This window comes from Astatotilapia calliptera, chromosome 11, assembly GCF_964374335.1.
Source record: "Astatotilapia calliptera chromosome 11, fAstCal68.1, whole genome shotgun sequence".
In the NCBI taxonomy this organism is placed as follows: Eukaryota; Metazoa; Chordata; class Actinopteri; order Cichliformes; family Cichlidae; genus Astatotilapia; species Astatotilapia calliptera.
The window spans coordinates 34,950,410-34,976,388 of NC_137432.1; the positions used below are offsets into that span (position 1 = coordinate 34,950,410).

Sequence of the window (25,979 nt, forward strand, 5' to 3'; positions counted from 1 at the left end):
GAATAGACTGCATTTCTTGTATTTTTTTTTCTTAAAGACATGCTTGCCTTGCTCCTGTGAAAAGGGACACCATAAGGGGGAAGAGGAATGAAAGAGAATCACAGCTGGATAGAAAGAAAAAGACAGAAGGAGGCTGAATGCTGTTTAAAAAAAAAGGAGAGACAGAGATTGAGTGAAAAGGGCAGGGAAGTTTACCATCCTTTGATGGCCTCAACCGAATGCAAGGCCCAGGCTTTATCTGCAGTGTCTGTCACCGTGGAGACAGCTGCTCACATCAGCACCAGCCCAAGGGAATCCAAAACTCCACCAGGGGATCAGGGAAGAGAAATCAGCAAAACCAGAAAGGAGAACATCTCCTCTGCTGTTCGCTTTCCCTGTCAGGCCCAGGGATCAAAAGAAGAAGAAGAAGGTGGGGAGGGGTGCAGGGGTTGGGGGGATGTGGAGGGTTACAATGAAAACATGTCAGCAGGCAGCCATTCATCCATCGCTCCAAAATGAACAGCTTTTTGTGACTATACAGAAAACAAAGTGAAAGTCAAAATAGAGGAGCTGACTGGTGTACAGCAGCTATATTTATATTTGACATGCACAGTATGTCTGCAGACACAATCCCAGTTAAGTCTCTACAGTATTAACCTCAGTGTGAAAGGCTCAGTCAACAAGGCAATTCAAATGGACGGGGTGATGCTGTGGGAATTTAACAGAGAGCTTGTGTACATTCACCGTTATGTCATCTACACATGTTCAGATGCAGTCACCTGACTGACATCTTGTTGGGGGGGGGTAAAACTTTAAAAACCCTATATTTTAATTTGTCACTGGTGGTGTTCAAGCCCATTACATCCTGCAATGGGAAAGAAGAAGAAATGCATACAAAATGGATTGCACCGTTTGAAAATTTAAAATGTCAACTGTCAAATTTTCCAGTGTTCAATTTGGTCACGATGGAATAGGGTTACAGTTCAGCAGGCAATGTCTGATGGGATATATTCATCATTATTGGGTAATTGCAAAGAGCTCCTGTGTGCTTGCAGGGAAAGTGAGAGATGAAAGAGAGAGGGATTGAGAGGGAGGATAAGGATGGAGAGTGTGCAAGAGGGATGGAGAAGGAGGAAAATAAAGAGGTACGGTCTGAAAACCATTACGGGGGGATTCGCTCTGGTGAAATTATTCACGAACCTGTGAAAATGTGACATTAGAAGAGTTGTGCTGTATTATTAAAGCACCACAGTGGCAGAGTGCTAAACATGGGTTCAGATGCACCCTGACTGTGTCGTCATAGCAATAGATGAGTTGGGGTGGGAGAGGACTGACACGACTTTGTTTCTGATGCAAAAAGGCCAGAAGGAAATTCATATTTTGAGTCATTCGCTGACTTTGCCGTGGAATGCTTTTATGCACCCTTGACTTCCTTTCTGCCGTGTGAGTGAAAAGCTTTTGTTGCATACAGAGAGTGCAGTTTAACTATTCTCAAGCCATTTCCTCAATTGGGTGATATTAAAGTAATGACTTAAAGCATTTTACTGAATGCACACATGCTTACTTAGTGTAAGTGAAAGTATGTTTTAGCTATATATTTCTATGAAATATAATACAGGAGGTGAGAGGTTGTGATTTCAGCAATGGTATCAGTTTTTGTGGGCAAGTAAAAGAGGGGATAAGTCATTTGCTGAGAGGTTTTCAGGTTGCTGGAGGCAAGTTTGGCCCACAACTTGAAGAATATCCATCCAATGCTGTAATCCGGTTTTAAGCAGATAAGCAACAGGGTAACGAGAGTGACAGCTCTCGTGGTTAGTATGTCCACCACTTTGGTTAACAATGAAGCCACAGCTCCCCCTTAACAAAAGAACTGAGTTGTTAAGTGTCCCGCTGTGGCTCATGAGGTAGAGCTGGTCATATACTAACCAGTCGTTCAGTCAGCAGCTCCCTCAGTGCCACTGAGCAAGATATTGAACCCACAAATAATGTGTGAATAGGTCAATGTGGCTTGTGTGGTTTGCAGCAAAAAGCACTCTGAGCAGTCATTACATTAGAATTAGATTTAGAAGAGTGCTCTGTAAGAACCAGTCCATCTACCTTTATTGTAAAATGTATATTTTGGGTGTCAGCATCTGTGAGAAGGGCACAAGATGTTTGTTACTGGTACCTTTCTGGTTTGTCTTTGTTGTCACTCGATCATCATTTACTAGGCTTTTGTTGGGACTAAAGAGTCCTTGTGCAGAGCAGAAAATATACAACATTTGCAAAAGTGAAACCTTGAAAACACTGATTAACACCTGGTGATGATTTATCATTTGCTTTGCTTTAAATGCATCCATATTTAGTGCAGCTTGGGGCTGCTGTGGTTAGCAGTGTCATCTCACAGCGAGAAGGTCCTGGCTTTGGATCCACCAGCTGGCTGGGGCGTTTCTGGGTGAAGTTTGCACTCTCTCCCCATGTCTGGATACTCCAGCTTCCTCCTACAATCCAAAGACATGCATGTTAGGTGAAATGGTGAGCCCAAGTTGTATCCTCTCCCTGTGATACCTCTGCAGGAGATTCGCGACCTGTCCTTGGTGTACCTTTCCTCTTGCCCTATGACATCTGAGATAGGCTCCTTCCCAAATGCATCTTTAAATTGGATAAGTGGAAGAAAATGGATGGGTGGATGGATGTGTCAGTATTTATAAACAATGACAAGTGCAAGGCCTTCTGCTACACTAGAAAATTTGCCTGTTTTCCCAAGTGGTTAAGTCATCAGATGATTTCCAGTGGGCTCTCAGACTGGATGTTGCAATACCTAACTCTTTATTGAGCAACACTCAGGGGTAAATAGTCTGTTTTTGGTTTATGGGGAGACAGCTATGATCTCAGCTATTACCAAAGAAGTAAGCGGTTATTGCCAGGAATTACCAATCGCTAACCAAATATCTTCTTCTTCTTAATCGAGCTGTGAGTCGCCAAAAGTTATCTTCAGAGCGTTGTTCTGAGAATAATATTTTGAATAATAGACAACAACTAAACTTGTTTTGGACATTTTTTCAGTTTGGTGTCCACTGGAAAACAATAATGTATCAACAGAATCACTTTTCATACTTCAGTGAACAAAGTGTAATTGGAAACCACAGATTTACAGATGATGTTGCCACTACAATGCTAAAACAAATCCCAAAGCAAGCCATTAACAGGTAATATGCAATTAGTTTCCATGTGAACGTTCAGCTCCAGTGGGAGTGATTAGTCTAACAAAAGATGTTCTATGGAGAAACAAAGCATGTGACCCGTCTGTGGCAAGAGACGAGAGAGGATGGAGTGGAGCAGGTGTACTCACACAGGAGGGAGCTCCACATAGGTGGGCAGGCATTTGACACCCGTCTAACCACACGAGGCTTTAGGGGTTGACAGCTGGTGCTGCAAGCTGCATGAAAAGTCACCGTTTCACACAGTGAAGATGGACTGCAGGTGATGCAGCTGCTATTTTTAACCCAAGGCCTCCCTCCAGGACTGAGAGCTCAGTTTGAATTGTTTCCCCTGCCCTTTCCTTCTCTCTGCTTGCAGAAGTCTCTTCCATGAACGTTTAGTATTATTTTCCAAACCTCCTCCATAGAAAACATTTAATAGCACAAAAGTAAAGGAAATGATTGCGCTTCAGAGTGATTTATTTATTTTAAAGTCTTTTAGAGGGACTGAATCACTTTTGTTTGAATGGCAAATGATCGGACGTTGTTTTAATTTTTCTTCAACATCCAGTAAAGTGAAGGACACTTTGTTTCATCCTTTGAAACTTCTGTCACATAACTGCACAATAAACCTCTGGGTGTTTTCTCAAAGCATGTTTCATAAGGTCGAAAATGTGAAATCACATTTTAAAAACTGAGACTGTAACAAAACAAATGCTTCCCTCTCTGCTGCACCGTGTAAACTCTACTAGCTGACAGCATCTCTGTCTCCATTTCTCTGTTTTGTTTCCTGAAGAAGTGCCTGAAGCCCAGCCGAGCTGGTTGGTTCAGATTTATGTCGCAACCAACAGGGGATACATGTACCTTTTCTGGCAGTGCCACCAGGCTTTTGCCGTTGTGCCTTTGATTGTTATGACGCTGCAAAAAAAAGAAGAAGAAGAAGCTCCCAGCTCGTCGTAATGAATGTTTCACAGAGTGTGTGAAATTTTTGCTTAACAAGTCAGCCGGCCCAGTTTCTGCTCTGCTGTATGCTGCGGCAGCAGTATACACTGAGCGATGGGTGTCAGTGACAGTAAAGTGTGTGCGTTCCCTGCTTGGTTTTTTTTTTAATCGATCAAGTGAAGTGACTCAGTAATCCCTCATACTCTGAGGTCTAATATGCAAATAGGCCTGGATTTAAAGTGAAAATGCAATACAATATTTTACTTTACATGCTCGATGTTTTTGACAAGGAAGAAAAAAATAGCTTGAAAATGAGAGTGAAATGAAAAAATATATATATAAATGAGCTCTTGGTTTCCCTGTGACTATAAAAGTGTCTTTTATGCCAAAAAAATCTGACAGTTTGGGCTTTAAAGGGGTGCTATTATGTTCATTTTCAGCTCTGTATTTTATTCTGGGGCTCTACTGGTGAAACCTTTCATGATTCACAGCTCAAAAATAAGTGCGATTTTCATTTTTTACTGGCCATTTATGCAGACTCTCAGTACATTTTCTGGCTGAAACAGCCTCAGCTTCTGTGTCATGATCCTGGGTCTGCTGACCCAGCGTTTTGTGTTTAGTTTATGTAGCCTTCAGGTTTCCTAAGTTTATCATTATCATGCCTAGGTGTTACTAGTTATTTTCCCCTCGTGTTTCCACTATGTTAAGTCTCCCCTGCTTTCATGTATTTTATGTCTGTGGCGTATGTTGTCAGTCCAGGTTGTCATGTTTATATCTCACTGTTTCCTGTCTTATTGTGAAGAGGTCTGGTGTGTCTGTGTTCATCGTGTTCAGTTTTACTCTCCCATTGTCACGTCGTTATGTTCATGTGTGTCAGCTGGTTCCCCATGTGTTGCCACTTCCCTCATTATCCTCCTGTGTCCATTTAGTCTGTGTGCTCTCAGCCATTCTTTGTCAGGTCGTCTGCTCATCCATGTCTCATCTCCAGGTACCCATGTCAGTTCACTATGGTTAAGGTTTTTCATGTTTTGTTATTAGTTCACCCAGTTTAGGTTATTGTTTAGTTTTCACCGATGCCCTATTATTTTGTACCCTCGTTGCTAACCTCAATAAACGGCTTGTTTTGTTAATCCACACCACATTTTGGTCTGCGTTTGAGTCCTCCTCTGCAACACATACGGTCTGCCTCAGCCAGACCGTGACATTCTGTCCCTTTAAGCCTATGTGCACTTAAAGTTCGCTTCTGCTATCTCAGACGAAGTTAGCAGTTCCCTACTCAATCCTGAAATTCCCACCAACTTGTTTTGGAAATTTCAGAAAAATAAGGACATTCGCGATAATGTCAGCTTGGAAAAAAACAGTTTGACAAAGCTCTATAGATGTCATTTGTTCAGAGACTGCAGTTGCCATTTAATTTGTAATTTTCATGTAAGTATGACCCCGAGACAAACTGGCGACTGGGATAGGCTCCAGCCGGCCAAACATTAAAGAAGTATTTTGTAAATGGGTTTATTTTCTTTTTTTGCTTAGGGTTAAATAAAACTATCTATGCCACTCATCTGTGAGCTGAAGGGCCAGGTGATGGCTAGTTCACCAGGGGAAAGTGCAGGGAGCATAAAATAATCCACCAACAAGCATATCTTAATACAAATTCACATTTATTAAATTACCTGAAGAAAACAACTATTTGTGGTCTGTTTGCATTGAAAATATATTCTGACGTATTTCTTAGCACATCTCACCAAAAACTACTCCTTTTGATACATCCAGTGGAGCCGTGGCAGGAAAATCACTGCGATAAAGCATAAGGATCACACAGCGACACACAAAGAGGATGAGACACGTACGCTCACTCAGAGCCTGAACTGAGAAGTTGCAAGGGCAGCCCCTAATACACACAGCAGCTTGCATGCATGCATCTTTTACCCTCCTGCACATCAGGTGTCCGTGTAAAGCCAGAGCTCATGCAGAGCACAGACGTACAGCCCTTGCACGCAAACACGTACTGTATGTGCACACTGACTCAGCTGCACCCTGAGCAAAACTGTGTGTGGGGCTTCTTCGCCTTGTCAACAGGATGAGAAGCTGGGAGATAGAAGCTGGGGCATTAGTCTCTTTGGGGCTGGCTCTGGGATTTCCTGCAGAGGACAAAGTAGGAAAATACAATATCATATAAATAGATTCTCTGCGCTCAAAATACTGATATGGCTTCAAAGGGGAGGGCTGCAGGGGGGAGGGGGGGCAGATGAGATTTGCATTGAAATTTCTGCCTACTGTGTGTGTTTTCTTTCATCCATGTAGATCTTTGCCTCACTTAAGTGTTATTGTATTTTTCTTTTACCTCCCACTGGGCAACAATAGCATTAACAAAGCTTCTTGATGCAGCATAATTTGTTGATAGAGGGTTCTTTGTATTTGATTCCTGGGTCTGTCAATAGCACCCTGTTTGTGACTGTAATTTTATCATTTTAAGCTGGCTGTGAAGGTGGGTTTCCATCGGTGGCTTTATGTATTCTGAGCATTTGCTCAACAGGCCGGTTCACTGGAAGGCTGAAATTCATTGTCACCCCAACTGTGTTGCATGCAGGGTGGAAAGGAGCCAGCCAGTCAGCCCACCATGCAAACTACAGCTGGAAGAGTGCCTGTCTGCTGAGCAGGTGCCCACCCCAGAGCTCATCCAGGGCTACGTCAAGAAGGTAGGTCTGTTTTACAAATGCCAAGCTGAATGTCTTGTTAGGTTGTGCCCAGCTGGAAAGAGGATAGCAAGAGATAGGGAGGGATGATTGCAGAGAAATTGCGGTGGCTTTTACTCCAAGCAGATGAATGTAGTTGGTGGTTTCTCTAGACGTCATTATTTCTGCCACCAAACCTTAAATTGCTTTATTCAGCATGTCACCTTGTCTGAAGAGCCAGAGAACACAACACTTAAATGCCTACAGCTCTGCCAGCAAGCAATCATGTTGTAATCTTTTAATAACACCTTGTCACCGAATGTTTGGAGCAAAGTTGCCAATGAAGAGGAGTGACAAAGTTTGACATAATTGCAACCTTACACCTTGATAAAACGCGGACAGTAGCAAGATGGAAATATTCCACAAATTAATAGCAACATTACAACTTTCATTCTGTTTCATTCTTTCATTCAGTCATATCTGCAGTGTTGAATTGTTATTGGTAAAATACAGTAGAGCCAAATGGATATTGGATACCGATGTTTGGTGATTTAAATGTGAGATAAATGGGCTGATATTTTGTTTTTGATAAGGGGAGTTTCACACAAACAGATTTCCCTGATGTTTGCTATGTGTTGCTCTTTTTTAGCAGCCAGTAGGTGCTCTTTCTATACTCTCAACATCATGTCCACATTCTGCAATCCTGTCTGTTTTTCTTTCGCGAAAAAAATCACATTTCTGCTCTGATGTTCAACAATTTTTGCCATGAGTATGATGGCAAATTATCTACAAAGAAAACTAGTTGTTCTGCAAATGGTGACTAAATAGTACAAGATCCACAGTCTTTGTAAAATATTATAGTTTAGGATTATTAACTAAAAGCTGTGACACATAGAGAGGGCACCAGACCTACAGTAAGTAATTCCGTCTAGTATGAGCATTAGTCAGATTAAAGAATGGTAAAAAAAATCTACCTAAACCCAAGATAATTATTTTATAAAAGAGGGATCTGATCAAAGGTTACCCGAGCATCTCCAGCCTCGACCCACATAATTAGATCCAATCCAAAATGAGATTAGCTGACCCAAATACTGACAGACCACCAACAATTAGCAAATAATGAGCAGCAATAGAGTCATTTTACCTGCACCTCCATCTCACCTCAGAAGAACAGATTCTTCTCCTGCTTGCTAATTTTGTTTTACATTGTTTGGTATAAAATACAGAGTAGCTGGACCGATTCAGTGTTAAACAGCTGATGTATTAAAATAGTAACAGCGTAATCGGCAGCTGTCTTAATTAGTTGGATAATTGCACCACATAACCATAATTGTAAGATTTGTTTGTTTGTTTTTTAGTTTGTTTTTTAAATTAATGTCAAAGTTTAAAATCATTGTTACATTGTTGTTAGAGTTGTATTAAGCTCACTTCCTATATAAAACAATTTTTCACCACTTCAAGCAAAAACACACTATTAAGACCAACAAGGCGATGAAGGAGAAGACACATGCAGTAAATGTAAGCAAATAATTGAACAGAGCACCACTGGTGCACTTGCTAGCTGCACTTTGTTCATTTTTGTTCAAAATGAATGGTGAATGGACTTTATTGATGGGGTTACAGGGTGGAAAAGCAGGGAGTTTAAGCAGCTGGTTTAAAAGCTTAACCCAACATACAATGTCCCTGGTGGAGAATATTTTTCAGCTTTATTATGTGACAATAGTGTGCAGCTTCTGATTAGTTACAAGGTTCTCTTAGTCTAGTTTCTGTTAAACTAAAATGTTCATGAGTTATTTTATACTTAAAATGACTTCAAATACATTTGTGCTTATGTTTGACTTACGCTGTGTCACTGTTGCACTCTAAAGCTGCTGCTGCCACCTTGTTTCAATAGTTTCACACTTCAAACTTGAAAGAGCGTCATTTCCACTGAGTTCAGTGGAAAATAAGGATGGAAAATACTCTTTATTTACTTACACTTAGAAAAGCTGCTGTCAGTAAGCATCAATGAAATGAAATTGTTATCAGAAATATCATTGAAATATTCTGGTAGAATTTTATGTGACACCTGGCGTAAGCACCTGCTGTCTCATAAATTATTTTCTTACAGTAATAAAGGAGCAAACCCAAATTATTAGAACCAGAGTTGTACATAAAAAGTTCTTTTTATTCATTTATTTATTTAGTGAACGTGATGGTTTTTTTTAATGAGAACTTGGTATCAAACTGTGGTCTCATTCTTTGAATCTTAGTCAAAATCCACTCTATTTACAGTTGTCTTTTGCTCTCCACTTATTCTCTGATTGGTTCTGTAGCTGCTAGCTTGTCCACGAGCTAGTTGCAAACAAGCTAGCACTTCAGTGGGTTTTGGTGTTTATGATTTGTGGTATTGATAATCCTCTGCTGGTCCTCATGTTGAGATATGAAGCAGAATAAATGTATTCTGTATTTTAAAGTTATCGTATAACTTTAAAATACAGAATATTGCCCCCGTGTCTCAGTGAAGCTGCACATATCTATCTGTGATAAAAGCCGTGTTTCCCTCATGGTTCACGTCTAATGTTAATTAGCAAACCAAGCAGCTTGCATAGATGTATTTCCCATAGAGAAGATGAAAGCACCAAACAGGAGCCAGAGATTCGAAATCACTGATTTAATAATGAATTGGCTGTGTATCATATGTCACTGTTGTGAATACATTGCTGCTGAAAGCCTGCTTGAAATGGCACTTCAGATGATATATACGACACACCCTCCTCTTTTGCAGGCTGGAAATGCTGCGTCATCATGATTCAACTCTCCTGCCTAATCTATATATTACCAGCCCCGATGCCGGCCTTTTGAGCCCCGCTTCTGAACCTTTCTCTGCATTTTGCCCTTCGATTAGTCATGCAACTGCAGTCCTGTAGGACCTCATTACTGTTGGTTATCATTTTAATCTACTGAGCGGCTACACGCCTGCTGAAGTAGGAGCAGGAGGCCATGCTACAAATCTATTAAAAGGAGAGTGGACATGGATGAGTGGTAGAGAAAGGAGCAAAGAGGGCAGTTTTCTTGAGATACTCTCTTGGATTCTATTGCTGCCTCCATTTTCCTTTCTTCAACTTTCATATTCAGTCCTTTTTCTTCCGTTCTGTCTCAGTCTCTGTCATTATCCCTTTAGCCTCTGTCATTTCTACCCTCACTCTGTCTGCGCTCTCTATCTCTCTCTCCGGGGTTTTCATCTTGACCTTCAGACACCTCCTCCTGGTGCCACTTTAATAACTTACGGGGGAAATAGAAAATGTGGTGTCAAGTCAAAATTGAAATGGGATTTTCACTACAGGCTGTTGATATTCTGGTGGCAGTATCAGGGAAGCTACTTCCTGAATATTTTTTCATCAAGTTTGTGCTCAGCATCATTTCTGCTAATGAAGAGAAATGATGTGATTTCGACCTCAAATCCTCATTTTCTTGACCTGAGGTGGCTCCATCTGGGCCAGAGTGACTTGTGTGTTCATTTAAAATGAGAAGTTCAGAGGAATGCTGATTTTTAATTTTATTCTCCATTTACTCTTTTATCCCCAGCAGTATATGCAGGACACGACTCCTGAATTAGCAATTGTTCTCATTTTCAGAAATAACATTAACCCTTCTTTGATGTGGCCAAACAAGCAGTCTTGTAGTTGCAGTAACTCTCAAACCACTTCTTCTTTTTATCTAAAAAAAATCAAACTACTCTCATTAGTAGACAGTGATATTCCAATAAGTTCAGTTTTCTTATGAAATGCCTTGAAACTGAGTAAAACAAAGACATTTACACACAGGCATTAAGGTGCAGTTTTTAGGTTTAAGCTGTCAAACTGCTTTCTCTGTGTTTAAGTAAATGTAAAGTCTAATTACAAAGTAACTATTCATAATTATGCTCAATAACTGTTAGACGTTAAAGCTCATTTGTTTTCTAAACAAAGAAAAACTAACACTTGAAGACTGGACAGTTTTTGACAGAAACACATTTTCACCATTATTAACATATAAACATACAGTAACGGTCAAAAGTTGGGAGACATTTTAAGGGGTTTTCATCACATTTTGCATTGTAGATCATTGCTGAAGATACAAATAGGTTTGTGGAAGCTGCAGAAAGGTGTCAAAATAGATTCCATTAATGACTTTGAACACTTTCGGCTCACCTGGAGTTTTTTCAAAAGTTTTAAAAGAGTTTCCAAACTTTTTCCACTCTTTAGTTCATCTCATGCCAGAACAGTTGAAGCTGCGCTGAAGTTGGGTAACTGTCGAGGTCAGAACATCTGATGAAGCAGCCCATCACTGTCCTTCTCAGTTAAACATCTCTTACAGAGCCTTAAGGTGCATTTAGGTCTTCCTCAGTAGTGGCTCCTTTGAAGCAGCTGAGCCTTAAAGGCCCGATTCACACAGACTCCTCCCAGCAGCTGGTGCTGATGATGAGTTCCTCCTGCGTGAACTTATGAAGCATTGACTCTAATTTGAGACATTGTTAATTGGCAATTTGTGATGCTGGTAAGAATTAGAATTAGAATTAGAATTCAACTTTATTGTCATTGCACATGCACAGGTACAGGGCAACGAAATGCAGTTTGCATCCATCCAGAAGTGCTTTAGTGATATAGATATATTACAATATATATTAGCAATAATATAGATATGTGAGTATATTACAGACGCTGGACTGACCTTCATGTCATAAACTAATGATGCACTGTTGTTTCTCTACTCATCCAAGTTCTTTCCATTATTGCTGGATTGCTGCTGTAGTTAACATAACTGTAACCTGTGATCTTCTGACTTTGCATCTGTTTACATTGTCAGGTTTTTTTTTTATTGTGTCAGAATGTGCAGCACAGGACACTGAAGGCATTCAAACAAAAATGAAGCATTTATTCAAACTGTAAACAGAATGATAAACTAACAAAATACCCCAAACCCACAAGAGATCATAGAGCACACAGAGAAACATGAAAGCACAGCAATATAGGGGCAAGTCGATACACAGAGGACTTAATAGACAAGAGACAGGTGAGCGAAATAAGACTCAGGTGCAGACAATCAAAACAATCAGGAGGAAATAAAATGTAAGACAAACAAAAGCGATGACACAAGGAAACACAAAAACTGAAACTAATGATGAGAACAATCACAATAGAGCAAGGAACCAAGGACTCGCGGTACACTTGGAACAATAGTGAAACCAAACAGGAGCCAAAAGCTAAAAAAAAAAAAAAATCCCCGAGATCAAATCAGTATTTATGATATGTTGTCTTACTGTAGGGTCTTTACCTCACAATATAAATTAGCCCTGAGGTGACTGCTGTTGTGATTTGGTGCTAACCCCAGCAACACTGTATACACCTTAAAAGTGGTGGTATGGCTTTGTACAGATTAACATTTGTGTTCAAAGCACTTGTGTTGTTAGAAAAAGACAAAGATTGTATATGCATATGAGGAGCAGAAATGAAGAGCAGCTGGACTGCAACACAAAGGAGGGAAAAAGACAAATAATTGATATAAGGATGCAATGCAAGCAAATGTTTGCAGTTTTGATTTTCTAGTGAATGGAAACTACTCTTTTTTCACTCTTTTTGACATTATTTGTGCATGCATTGCTTTGGCTCTGCTGTTGTTGTGTGAACGCACTGTTTGTGACTCTCATTTTGTCATTTATCTTTGTGGTTATCTGCAGTCTTAACAAAAGTCCCGATGCTGGTGGTCTATTGTCAAGATGTCTCTTGAGAAAGAAATCTAATCTGAATGGTTCTACATTGTCAAGCAAGGGGTTTAATGAAATGATGATGATAACAATAATAATGGCACCAAAAATAAATTCAATCATTACAGCCTGCTGTTTGAATCTACTGTTCTATCAACTGCACCAACATTATACAGTCAGAGCCATTCATTTCTCTCTTTGACTGCCTGCATTACCATTAAATGAGATACACCAGTTGCTCCCTTTTATCTCAGCAATTCCATTTCAACATATTGGTATGGGGAATGTGATGTGGAAGCACACAGAGAGCATTCAGCTGATATTAAACAATATGGCTGGAAACAATGTGACTGTTTTCCAATTTAATTTCATAGTGAATAACCTGCAATTTGATTTTTATTTTCTTCCCTCAATGTTACTCGAGATAGAGATGGGTGCCGCCTTGGCTTGGAGAGGGGGTTGGTTGGTGGACCAGGGCAGAAATGGAGAATGGCATCATTAACATTCCCTGACAGTTAACGTTTCAATCTCGCTCTGTAGCAGAACCCCAATATTGACGTAAAAGGCCAGACAACAACAAGACAGAGAAAACAATAGAGCGCTGAATCTGGGATGTGGCCCAGGTTTGAGTACAGGGTTGTGGCTGTTCCAATCTAATCAAAACTGTGATTGGAGACGCTGCCGGAAAGGAATAAAGAGAAGTGAAGGGAAAACTAAAATTTAACAGATGCAAACAACTCCATGAAGCCGTGGAAAGAAAAAAACTATCAATTCAAGTTATCTGATTTCAAACCAACTCCTGAAGTTTAGTTTCAGCTCTCTTGGGAAAGATTTGTTTGGGGGTCTCCTTGTTCTTAATCTGGATCCTGATCACTGGATACTGTTCAAGACATTTCAAGGGCTAAAACAACTATTTTTGCCACTAATTAGTCTGCAGATAACTTAATTGATCAGCTGACTCAGGTTGTAGCTTCCAAAATGTCAATAAAATTACAAGTGGACATCTTCATCTTGCATGTTAAACATTAGAATAATTAGCCTGCTGACTTAGCCTCTGGCAGCAATGGTCATTTTTCAAGGTTTCATTTCGAGTCATGACTAAAAATAAAAGTCTGATAAAATTCGATCTTCCTCAGAAGAGTTGTCTTCAGCTGATGATTATAAGATCTCATTTTGGCAGCTACTCTGCATCACCAATAGTAGATAAACAGTTTCTGTGATGAGATGTAACCAAAAATTATGTCCTGTGATCACAAATACAGAGATAACTTCAGATTTGGTACCACCAGGGTTCCAGAACCTCAAAAAGATAATGATTTATTATGTAAAGTAAAGTAAGTATAAAGTGTGCGTGTTAGTCCCCATAGGGAAATAGTTCCTCTGCATTTAACCCATTCACCCAGTGAAGCAGTGGGCAGCCACCAGTGCAGCGCCCGGGGAGCAGTGTGTAGGGACGGTACCTTGCTCAGGGGTACCTCAGAGTAGCCGTTCAGTGGAGTCGAACCCCCGACCTTCCGATCATGGGGCCACCATTCTACCTACTGAGCTATCCCTGCCTAATGATTACATGTTGTTGCCTTAATAATACTGATATAAATCAGCATCTGATTTATTTTCTGTCAAATCACTGATTGTTTTTACTTGAATTTAACCAAAAATAAGGCACTGTAAATCATTTGTTGTCATCATTCTGGCTTTTAATATTTTTTCTTCATTGTCCTTGCTCCCAACAGCAGATACAGGATGCCGCTGACCAAGGGGTGATGTTTGTAGGATTTGTCCAGGAACCATACGGAGCCCCGTGTACCAGGATCAGAGAACCCGACACCCCCTCTCTGTCTCTGCACTCCAGCCCCTGCTCTGTGCTTGACTCCCTGGGAAGCTGTAGCCCCTCAAACCCCTCAAGCCCCACCAATCATGCAGAACCTCAAGCTGGAGCTGACGTGGTGGAGAAGGAAGGGAATGACGAAGCCTCTGGCAAGGCTGGAGAAGAAGAACCAAGTGGGAAGAAGAATCAAAGTGAGAACACTGGGAATGAATCAGGGCCAGGGGTGGAGGAGGTCTCACCTGCAGCATCTCCTGTGTCAGAACAAAGTGAGGCACTGACAGAGGAGGATTCAGCATCTCATAATAATAACAAAGACAGCAGCACGGACACAAAGGAGAGGCCAAGATACCGGCTGCGGAGAGGTGACGGTAAGTGTTCTCCATGGTTACCGTCATGCGCTGAAGCTAAGAGGGAAAAGATGTGTTAAGGAAAAATCATGTAAATGAGGACTTCAGAGCTGTGAAAAATAAATGAATCTGGGGAAAGAGTGCAGAAATGTGATGATAAGACCTGAAACCTTTTTTTTATTTTTCCACAGAGATGCAAAGATGTCTGTTTTTTTCAAGTAGTGAATTGGTTCTGACAAACTGGCGATATATACAGTGGGGCAAAAAAGTATTTAGTCAGCCATCGATTGTGCAAGTTCCCCCACTTAAAATGATGACAGAGGTCAGTAATTTGCACCAGAGGTACACTTGCACTGTGAAAGACAGAATGTGAAAAAAAAAATCCATGAATTCACATGGTAGGATTTGTAAAGAATTTATTTGTAAATCAGGGTGGGAAATAAATATTTGGTCACGTCAAATATGGAAAATCTCTGGCTCTCACAGACCTGTAACGTCTTCTGTAAGACGCTTTTCTGTCCCCCACTCGTTACCTGTATGAATGGCACCTGTTTGAACTCATCATCTGTATAAAAGACACCTGTCCACAGCCTCAAACAGTCAGACTCCAAACTCCGCCATGGCCAAGACCAAAGAGCTTTCGAAGGACACCAGGAAAATATTGTAGACCTGCACCAGACTGGGAAGAGTGAATCTACAATAGGCAAGCAGCTTGGTGTGAAAAAATCAACTGTGGGAGCAATCATCAGAAAATGGAAGACATACAAGACCACTGATAGTCTCCCACGATCTGGGGCTCCACGCAAGATCTCATCCCGTGGGGTCAAAATGATCATGAGAACGGTGAGCAAAGATCCCAGAACCACACGGGGGGACCTGGTGAATGACCTGGGACCAAAGTAACAAAGTTCACCATCAGTAACACACTACAACAGCAGGGAATCAAATCCCGCAGTGCCAGACATGTTCCGCTGCTGAAGCCAGTGCATGTCCAGGCCCGTCTGAAGTTTGCCAGAGAGCACATGGATGATACAGCAGAGGATTGGGAGAATGTCATGTGGTCAGATGACACCAAAGTAGAACTTTTTTGGTATAAACTCAACTCGTCGTGTTTGGAGGACGAAGAATACTGAGTTGCATCCCAAGAACACCATACCTACTGTGAAGCATGGGGGTGGAAACATCATGCTATGGGGCTGTTTTTCTGCCAAGGGGACAGGACGACTGATCCGTGTTAAGGACAGAATGAATGGGGCCATGTATCGTGAGATTTTGAGCCAAAACCTCCTTCCATCAGTGAGAACTTTGAAGATGAAACGCGGCTGGGTCTTCCAACATGACAATGATCCAAAACACACTGCCCGGGCAACAAAGGTGTGGCTCCGTAAGAAGCATTTGAAAGTCCTGGAGTGGCCTAGCCAGTCTCCAGACCTCAACCCCATAGAAAATCTGTGGCGGGAGTTTAAAGTCCGTGTTGCTCGGCGACAGCCCCAAAACATCACTGCTCTCGAGAAGATCTGCATGGAGGAATGGGCCAAAATACCAGCTACTGTGTGTGCAAACCTGGTAAAGACCTATAGTAAACGTTTGACCTCTGTTATTGCTAACAAAGGTTATGTTACAAAGTATTGAGTTGTATTTTTGTTATTGACCAAATACTTATTTGCCACCCTGATTTACGAATAAATTCTTTACAAATCCTACCATGTGAATTCATGGATTTTTTTTTTCACATTCTGTCTTTCACAGTTGACGTGTACCTCTGGTGCAAATTACTGACCTCTGTCATCATTTTAGGTGGGGGAACTTGCACAATCGATGGCTGACTAAATACTTTTTTGCCCCACTGTATCACTACATGATGAGAACACTTTGGGAAAGCAGGGACACATGAGTACCACTTTATGGAAGTAGCATCACTGCACTCAATCATCAAGGAGAACACAAAAGACCTATTGATTAGAACCAGTTCTAAAGGTTCTCCTCCATCAGGAGGTCAATATGTTATCTTCAAGCCCGACAGCACTGACACAACTCAGATTAACAGACTACAGAGGCGACTGGCTCACAAAAATGTTACCGGCAAATCAGTAGCCCTATTTTAAACAAAATATATCTGTAATAACAACTTTATATCCAAAAATCACACATAAAGTTTCAAGAGTTTTCTTGAGTAATGAGGATACAACTATCTTTTCTAAAAAGAGGTGATAGGCATTTTTAAAAATGTAATACTCACAAAGTCCTGGCATATAAAACAAAAAGCTTCAGCACAGCTGCACATCATTTTAGTCAGTTGAATAAATAAACAGTTTTGTTGTGTGAATAGACCCCTTTAACTAAATAGGACTAATTGGTCCACTGGGGGAACAATAATTAAAGGTCAAAATTTCAAAACTTCACAAAGCTTTCACACTTGACAAGACTCTTAAGTCCAAATGACACGAGACCCACCACACAGCTATCCCTACAAATTACACAGAAAAGCCTAATGAGGGAATGATAATTAAGATAATTAAAGGTCAAAACTTCAAACTGTGAAACGCCGTAGCTGCTACTATGTTGATATAACCCGGGCTACTTCACTATGACTCATTTCATATTGCAAATGCTGGATGAATGATATTGAAGCGTTTATCACTTCCCAGTAATTGGCTAAAAACACGTACTTTGCGGGTTCGTGTTTATTCCTGTTCACATCTAATTTCTGGCCCTATATACTTGGGAATTTACTAGAGTAGCTGTGCATGATTAACGTTTCAAAATAATCTACATTATTGTTGTCCTCAATTCAAATTCTCTAGTTTTTTGTTTTAAGCATTTAGCTAGACAAGTGATTAAAAAACATTCTTATTGACAATTGAAGACACTCAAAATGTAAAGTCACTTGAGTAAATGGCTCATCCTCTCTCTGAAACAAGCCATTTAAGTTCCCTTACCCCTCTCTTTAAGCCAGCCTTCCTCTGGACAGCTGCTGCTTTCAAACACATTTGAGACTCAATTGCATCTTTGATCTTGTTTAATATGAGCATCCACCACTGTAACAGTATGTAAATGACAGAAAACACATGAAAGCATACTAGGTCTCCTTTAATCAAACTATAATTGATAACCAGCTCTGCCACATTAGTTACGGGCTAAATCCTGCTGTCACTGGGACCGACTAAACCGAAGCTTCTTTTGTCACACAGTTTCTAGTCTTAGGCTATTATCTGTCTACATGTCTGTATGGCTTCATGTTTTGATTTTATCTACCTTTTGGCTGTTTAACTGAAGAATAGCATTGTGTCGTACATCCCTCCTGAAACACTTGGCAACTGCGGAGGTGTCATTTCTTGTGATTGCCTCAATGTTACACAACAGTGTGCTGCCTTGGGATGCAATCCTCTCTATCTGTTACACAAAAAGGAGTCATCTTGTTTACGAATTCACACTCATGCTTAACCGATGAAGTGGAGTTCTGAAGTTCTGGGAGGTGCACATTTCATGACTCGACTGATGTCTTTCCAGAAAGTGAGCAAAGCACAGCTACACCTATGAGCTCCCCCTTTCCTGTATGTTGAAATCAGCACAGACATTTATAGTTTCGGCTTTATTTGAGCATTTCAGATTAACAGATGGAGACACCCACCGCTATCACCCCCTACAGTCTCTCATCCCTCCACAGAACCTATTTGTGATATGTGTCGGCGCAATGTGCAAACTGTGCATTAGACACACGTCCCAGTGGGAGTGTTAATGCATATACTGCATTTCAGTATGCACAGTATGCAGCATGTTTAGGTTCAAAGCACCTAATAAGAGGTGTTGAATAATAAATGCACTCATTGATATTGAAGATTTTGCTTTTGTCTGCATGTATTTTTATCTATATGTGTTTGCGGTAACACACACTTGGCATCGCAGCAAACCACAGCCCACTGGTCCATCTGGGCCTCCATGTAGTGCATTTTGCAGTGAGATAATCCCCCACTGCCTCGTCCTCTACCTCCCTCAGCTTCACAGCTCTCTCTCTATCCCCACCTCCATCGCCCTGAATCTCTGCGGCAACGCCAGCAGCGCCGGCGTAGCAGCCAGCCGGGGTGTTAGGGGAGCCTGCCAAGCTCCCTTGTCGCTCTTTACTAATGCCCAGTCTGCTGAGGAGGCCCAAGAGTCTCTGCTTGTGCTGGCTTGTCCATGCTAATCCTCAGATCTCGGGGTGAACGCTGTGCAAGTGTTGGCAGTGAAGATGGCAAACGTCTGTGGATTATGATTGAAAGAGGAACACCCTCCCTCAGACCAAAGCTCTGGATAGAAACTGAGCCTGTAAGTTTGAAGACTGAAATGGTTTAGTGGAAGAGCAAATGGAAAGCGTATCATGATGGCAACAGCTGAATGACAACTGTGGCTTCTGAAAGTAACTTTTGAATTCAACAGTTATTTTTTTAAGTTATCTTTTCCTGCACTAATTAATCCTGGTCAATAAAGTACGATATGGTTATGTATGTGCATTTGAAAGCACTTAACGCAATCTGCAAGTAGATGCAGGTCTGCTGGGGTCTGAGTGATATAAATTTAGATGTTATAGAGGGTGAACAAAAAGCTCAGTGCTAACATCTGTGTACTCTCCAGTTTCCCTCATCTATAAAAGCAAAACTCCCAGGGCAACAAATGTGCATTAGTCCTTCAAGCAGACATCAAACTGATTAGTATTTAGTATTTAGTATTTAGTATTTATTGTCATTGTCAAGAACAATGAAATTGCGTTTGGGGCTTCCATACAACCCAAAAAAAAGAAGAAAATAATAATTACCCCTTAAAACCCAAGTGTACATATTTAACCCAGTGTGACTCCAATGCAATAAGACAATCCTTAGCAATAATGTTCGTAGAAATTCAGACAAAGATTAGAAATTGTAGCTGTCCATATTCACATCAACACTGGAGTATAATTGCAGCCTTATTTACATTGATGGGTAAAGAAGGTTTTGTTTTGTTTACATACTTTAAAATTCAATGGTGACAAAAGGTGAATGTTAAGTATTTATTGTTCTTCAGTATTTAAGGAAAATGACTTTTTACAACCTTAGCTCAAAGTCAATCTTGATGTCCTTCCCCCACTGACTTTTCTGGTTGTAAAAAAGACAATACCTATAAATGCTGTAAAACTGACAGTGATTGTGTTTTAGATAAAATAGGAGAGCAACACATGGATTTTAACCGAAATTTACCCTGATCGGTGGAATCTGCTGTCAGCTGTTTAAATGCCTGAGATATCTTAAGTTAAATAAAACTACAAATGTGTACATGAAATTCTAATTCTGACACATACAAGTCTGAAATCTTCATAATGCGTACAGAAGGAGTCTTTCAGCTGCTCGGTTTTCATCACTGAGATCAGCATTATCTCTGCTCTGATGGGATCAGTGTCCAGCTTTTCAGATTTAATGATGACATGCGGAGTTGGAAAGCTGCGCTGCTAAGATCACGCCAGTGCCGCTGCCACCGACCTCGTTATTTGAACAGTAGAGCTGCCATGAGATGAGCCTTTGAAGCAGCATGCTTTCAAACTCCCAACCACATTCATGCGCTTGTTTTCTTCTTAGCTGGCCCCGTCAGCTGCAACAAAAACAGTCGAGTTAGCTGCACAAACTTTATTCTGAAAGGCCTAGTTGTTGCCTGTTGATGTAATGCGTTCATGTGATTAGGTTCAAAGGACTTAGTCATGCTCTCTGTATCTGTGTGTTTCAGAGATCGTTTATTAGGGGATTAATTACATTTTTACTGCCCAGCAGCAGAAAAAAGTGACACAGGATGTATCTGAAACATTAAGAAAAATTATGGACTAGGTGCATTTATTTGCCCATAAGGTGACTTTTCTGGCTTGAAAGTCTTGTTCTCGGCCTGAATCCAAAAAGCAAATGATAGTCCTGCTATTGTTTTTTATTGTGTGTCATTTACAGGCCACTGAGCACAAGTGCCCGGTCCTGCTGGCTTCAGGAGGAACTTGGCAGGAGATGTGTTTTAGAGATTGATGTTGGTTAGTTTCTTGAAAGATTGCTTAACCTTGTGTTCTTCCTTCAGAAAGTAACTGCTCCCATGCAGTTTACACAAGGAGGATTACAGAGTGTGTGTGTGTGTGTGTGTGTGTGTGTGTGTGTGTGTGTGTGTGCGTGTAGTGTATTATTTTCCTTGTCGTGTAACTGGTATGTCAATGTAACTACCACAAAAGCAAGTAAATGATTATAGAATAGAATAGAATAGAATAGAATAGAATAGAATAATCCTTTAATTGTCCCACAAGGGGAAATTTTGGTGTAACAGCAGCAAGAAAGACACATATACAAACAAACAGTACACAAGACACAGAACAGAAACATACACAATTTTACATATTCACATCAAGGACAATGGTTACCAAAAACAGAGTACTGTACCGTTATTAAATTAAATAAAATTAAATACAGATAAGAGGAAAGCCCTGCTTATAGTGTGAATCGGTTGATAAAATAGTGCCAAGTTACAGCGCTGATGTAAACATCTATGTTTGTTGGGAGCAGTTTTGATTGTACAGTCTGACAGCTGCAGGAAGGAAGGACCTGCGGAAACGCTCCTTCATGCATCGAGGATGCAGCAGTCTGCCACTGAAGGAGATCTGCAGTTCAGCAACATTTACATGCATGGGGTGGGAGACTCTGTCCACCAGAGATGTTATTTTGGCCAGAGTCCTTCTGTCTCCCACCACCATGCACTGGGTCCAGGGTGCATCCCAGAACAGAGCTGGCCTTCCTGATGAGTTTATCCAACCTCTTCCTCTCAGCTGCCGATAAACTGCTGCTCCAACAAACAACACTGTAAAAAATGACAGATGCCACCACAGAGTCATAGAAGGTCTTTAAAAGCGCTCCCTGGACTCCAAATGACCTCTGCCGCCTCAGCAGGTAGAGTCTGCTCTGACCCTTCCTGTAAAGAGCATCAGTGTTGAGTCCACTATCTCAATGTCCACTCCCTGGATGTTCACCACGCTGACATTGAGAACAGTGTGGGTATGCGTCTCTGGAAATCCACCACCAACTCCTTGGTTTTCCAGTCAGAAATTATACGTTTCTGACTGGCATTTAAAATAAAATTTGCCTAGTGCAATCCGGCTGGTCCAAAAATCAGCCATATTCACAATCTTTAAGATGCACTGTAGCAATATAACTAACTATAACTAAAAGTAAAAGCCTCATGCAACAATGATGCTTCGAATGCTTTGTCATGGGTGTAACTGCCACGTGTCTCCACATAATTGTTTCTGAAAAACTCAAGAATCCCAGATGAAAGCCTGGATTCCAGTTTGAGCTACTGTCATCCACCATGATGGACATCTGAAGTCAGTGTTCTTATGTTATATTCTGGTACATTATTCCCTGCCGTGTCCTGCTAAATAGGCAAGGCTCTTAATTCTGTGTGGTTTTTGTGTATTTCCACTGAATAGAGCACTGCTTAAAAAGACTCTTAGAGGCTCAGAAAATGAGGTCCCTACCGTTCTGCCTGAATTATGGTAGCCTTGAAGCCATAATTGTAGCATACTTAGACAGTAATAAACTATAATGCATTTAAAAAAAAACAGTTATTACACAGAAAATGACTAATACTGTGAGACAGACAGACTGGCTCTTATATTATGTCAAGCTGTTATAAATGACACATGTAACTACTTTCTACAACACTGCCATCAACAGAAATGAAGTAATCTGTGTTGAATATGGTTTTAATGTTAGTTATCGAATTATGCTGCGGTTACAAAAATTTAGAGCAGTAACCCAAAGCGATTTTAAATCACTAAGTTATATGACAGAATTTTTCATTCATTCAATTTTTCAAATCTTCATGGCCTGCCTGAAGCTCACAGAGATACAGAAAGAATTGATGGGTCAAACTACAGTGATGCACCATCTCAGGCTCGTGCACATAAACTGTAAAGCAGTTAATCCCATGCAGCCCTCCACAAAACCATTCACACTAAGAAATTGTGTTGTTTTGGCAAATCAGAGGTGTGCTGAATGGGAAGTCACTTTGTGGTCACATGTTGTCCAAGATTTCTTTGCCATATTGTCCTCGTTGTAGCACGGGTAACATGAGGGGAGGGTGTGTGAGTGCACTGCTGCTGATTTGACTTTTCTCAGGAGTGACAAATGACAAGATTTAGAGAATTTGGTGGCCAGCTGTCAGATCAGTCAGAGGAGCCAGACAAGAAATGGTTATAAATTATTCATTCTTCCTGGGTGTCTGTCGGACGGATGGACAGACAGAAGAACCAAAGCAACTGAGCCATGACTCCCCCCTACCGCCATCATCCCACCCCAAGTGCGTGTGTGGCTGGGTGGGTGGCACTGCCGCACATTCTGCTCATCCATCTGGTTCACTTGGGGAATGACAGCGTGATATTTGCATTGGAAAGAAAGGGGAAAATGTTACCAGGCTAGATTTGAAATGCTTTCGGCCCGATTCGAACCCCCGCTCACATCTCATGTTCTGTGTTTTTTTTCAAAGCTAAGCAGAGCAAATATTTCACTCACGCACATCACAACAAATAAGGCTCTTTACACTTTGATTTAGTATGATATGAGCAAGGAGCAGTGACATACGTACTGTGGGCAAATTTCCAAGCCTGTTTCTCTCTCCAGAGGCCCACTGCATTATGCATATTTCTGCTTGATGTAAACAACAGCTAGCTGCAGCGCTTTTAATGCATTATTCAAGGTTATACTATGAATTAACTTGGTTACAATGAAACGCTCCCTTTTAAGTTCTGCATCAGCAGAGTTACATCACTTTTGGAAAACATTAAAAAGAAGAGGAGGATAAATTGTAGCTTTAAAATGCTTTTGATTCAACTCACGTTTGTTTTTGGGGAAGCAGCATCCTTGGAAAAGATTTCCAGCGTATTTGTGAGTCCAGCTTGGGGCATCATAAATCTCTGCTTGTATTACTTTCTCATTTCTCGTCTATTTCGCACCTGTCAGATATGGTAATGTTTACATTTTATACCACAGTGTTTTGCATACAGATTTATTCTACACACCGGGTCGCAGGACAACACAAATCTAACACAAAACAATGCAGAAAGAAACATGCACATTTTCCTGAAAAATACTATTTTCACACAAGTTATGTATCAGATTCTTAAAATCTTCTTGACCACCACAAAATGAATGTAACTTTAACTTTAACTTTTATGTGCACTCCAGTTTTGTTGTTGCTTACGGTCATAATCTTGGCTTGTTGAAACAAAAGTAGCACCAAAAAAAGGCCTTAAAATTTTAATTGTTGACAATTCAGGGTGATGTTTATTGAAAAGTCTTTTTGATTCAATGTGACACATCAGTGCTGGCTCGTTTTTTTGAGCTCAGCTTTTGTATTTTATCTTTTTAAAGACCAACGCAAACCCTCCCCTCTACTGTATTGTTTATTTAGTAATAGACAGCTTCATGTGGAGAAGTTTCATCTTTTCAGTCTCACATTTTTTCCCCAGGAAATGAAAATAAACTTGCTGAAAAACATGAAAGCACACAAATTGTTATTTGCCTTTGATGGCTGGTGACCATGAACACTGGAGCCAGCTTTTCTTGGCCAAGAAGCTTGTTGACTGTCCACGCATTGGCAGAGTTTCCTTGATAGTTGTTCTCATAGGAAATAAATGTACTTCCAATTTATTTTAACTATTTTTTTTTTGTTTTGAAAAGTCTCAGGAAATAGAAATTTTCCAAAGTAGTCATTAAAGATTGAGAAGAAATGCTTCATTTCTACATCCTTTTATAGCTGAATACAGCAGACAGTCCTTTGCTTTACAGCAACAAAACAGGGCTGTTTCTCAGGCAGCCATTTACGCAGATATTTCGTATAACTTCTGGCAGCTGAAGAGAAGGAAAGTCCTCCTACAGACAGTGCCAAACTACATTTTGGATTGCAGCCAATGTACAGCATTGATTCAGTAATAATACAGTAAATTCTGGGGCTTCCATAAAGGCTACATCTGTATTGTCATAAACCTTTGTGAGTTAAAACCAATAAAACTGTGACTGGTTTTGTTTTATGTCTTGCCTAAACAGGGGTCGATCTGCTGGCGCTGTACAACCACCCACCGGTCCGAGAGGGCCAGGTGAAGTACTACACTGTCAAGGTGCCTCTGCGAGTTCAAAATTGTGACGAAGGGGTCAAAGGGGTGGAGGCCAACTGGTTGGATCACATGACCCAGCACTTCAACAACGGAGCCTCGCTGGTCGATGGATATTTCCACCTGGGCAACATGAATGGTAAGCAGGCTTGACTCGCTGTTCCTGCAGCATATACATGCTTTCTAAGAAAAATTATTTTTGGAGAAAATATTCAGTGTGGGTTTTATTTTTGTTCCACACACTGTGATTTTGGGTAAACGCCAGAGGTGGGACCAAGTCATTGTTTTGCAAGTCTCAAGTAAGTCTCAAGTCTTTATCCTCAAGTCTCAAGTCAAGTCTCAAGTAATGTCAGGCAAGTCAGAGTCGAGTCTCAAGTCACTGGTGTAAAAGTCCGAGTCAAGTCACAAGTCTGAAACTTTGAATTTCAAGTCCTTTCGAGTCTTTAAAAAAAAAAAACGAAAAAAGCATGTTGCAGTTATATGCTAAATGTAAATATTAGACCATGTAATTTTTAAATCTGTGTTTTTCTCAACACATGACAAAATAGTGAACTTAGAAAATATACACAAATTGTGAAATTGCACCTCTTTAAAATGCAGCTCAATTAAACCTAGCTCCAAGAATAATTTTCACCGACAGTTCTGAGATAAGCTGCATGTTATTCTTGGATGCGGTTGTAGGACCAGCTTTAAAATCGCATGACAAAAATATCATACACATTAAAAAAAACTGTATCACCAACGTAGCCTGTACAACATTTGCTAGTTAGATGAAGTCAGCTATCTCATCTTAGCATATTTATATGCATATTTATAATTATACGGTTCTTGGAGTGAGTGCATACACTCATGAAGTTTAGTAACTTCAGGTCACTGCAACAAGCCCAGGTACAGTTTACCGACGGATGGGTGCAGGACCTTGAAATGCACCGTGTAGAACGAAAGACCATCGTACGTATCATAAGTTTACCAGTCTCACAAATTGTCGTCATAAATACACATTCGTTAACCGTTTATTAATAGGACCTTTGAGCTCAACGGTAATTAATTAGTAGTGGAAAAAATTTCTGGTAGCATCACAGAAATGTAGCAGTGACAATAATACTGTATGCTGTAATCGTACTGGGCAATTAGTGATACAAAACAACTGTTTTATCCTGTGAATA

General features: G+C 40.6%; 1 protein-coding gene across 2 annotated transcripts in view; it reads left to right on the forward strand.

The window, feature by feature from the left end:
• rftn1b (raftlin, lipid raft linker 1b) overlaps positions 1 to 25,979 on the forward strand; it is a 125,397-nt gene that overhangs the window by 62,897 nt on the left and 36,521 nt on the right. For both annotated transcript variants that reach the window (XM_026185312.2, XM_080308165.1), the window contains 3 exons: positions 6,688 to 6,796; positions 14,231 to 14,693; positions 24,749 to 24,952. In XM_026185312.2, the coding sequence (XP_026041097.2) occupies positions 6,688 to 6,796; positions 14,231 to 14,693; positions 24,749 to 24,952 (776 nt within the window). The remainder of the gene's footprint in view (positions 1 to 6,687; positions 6,797 to 14,230; positions 14,694 to 24,748; positions 24,953 to 25,979) is intronic.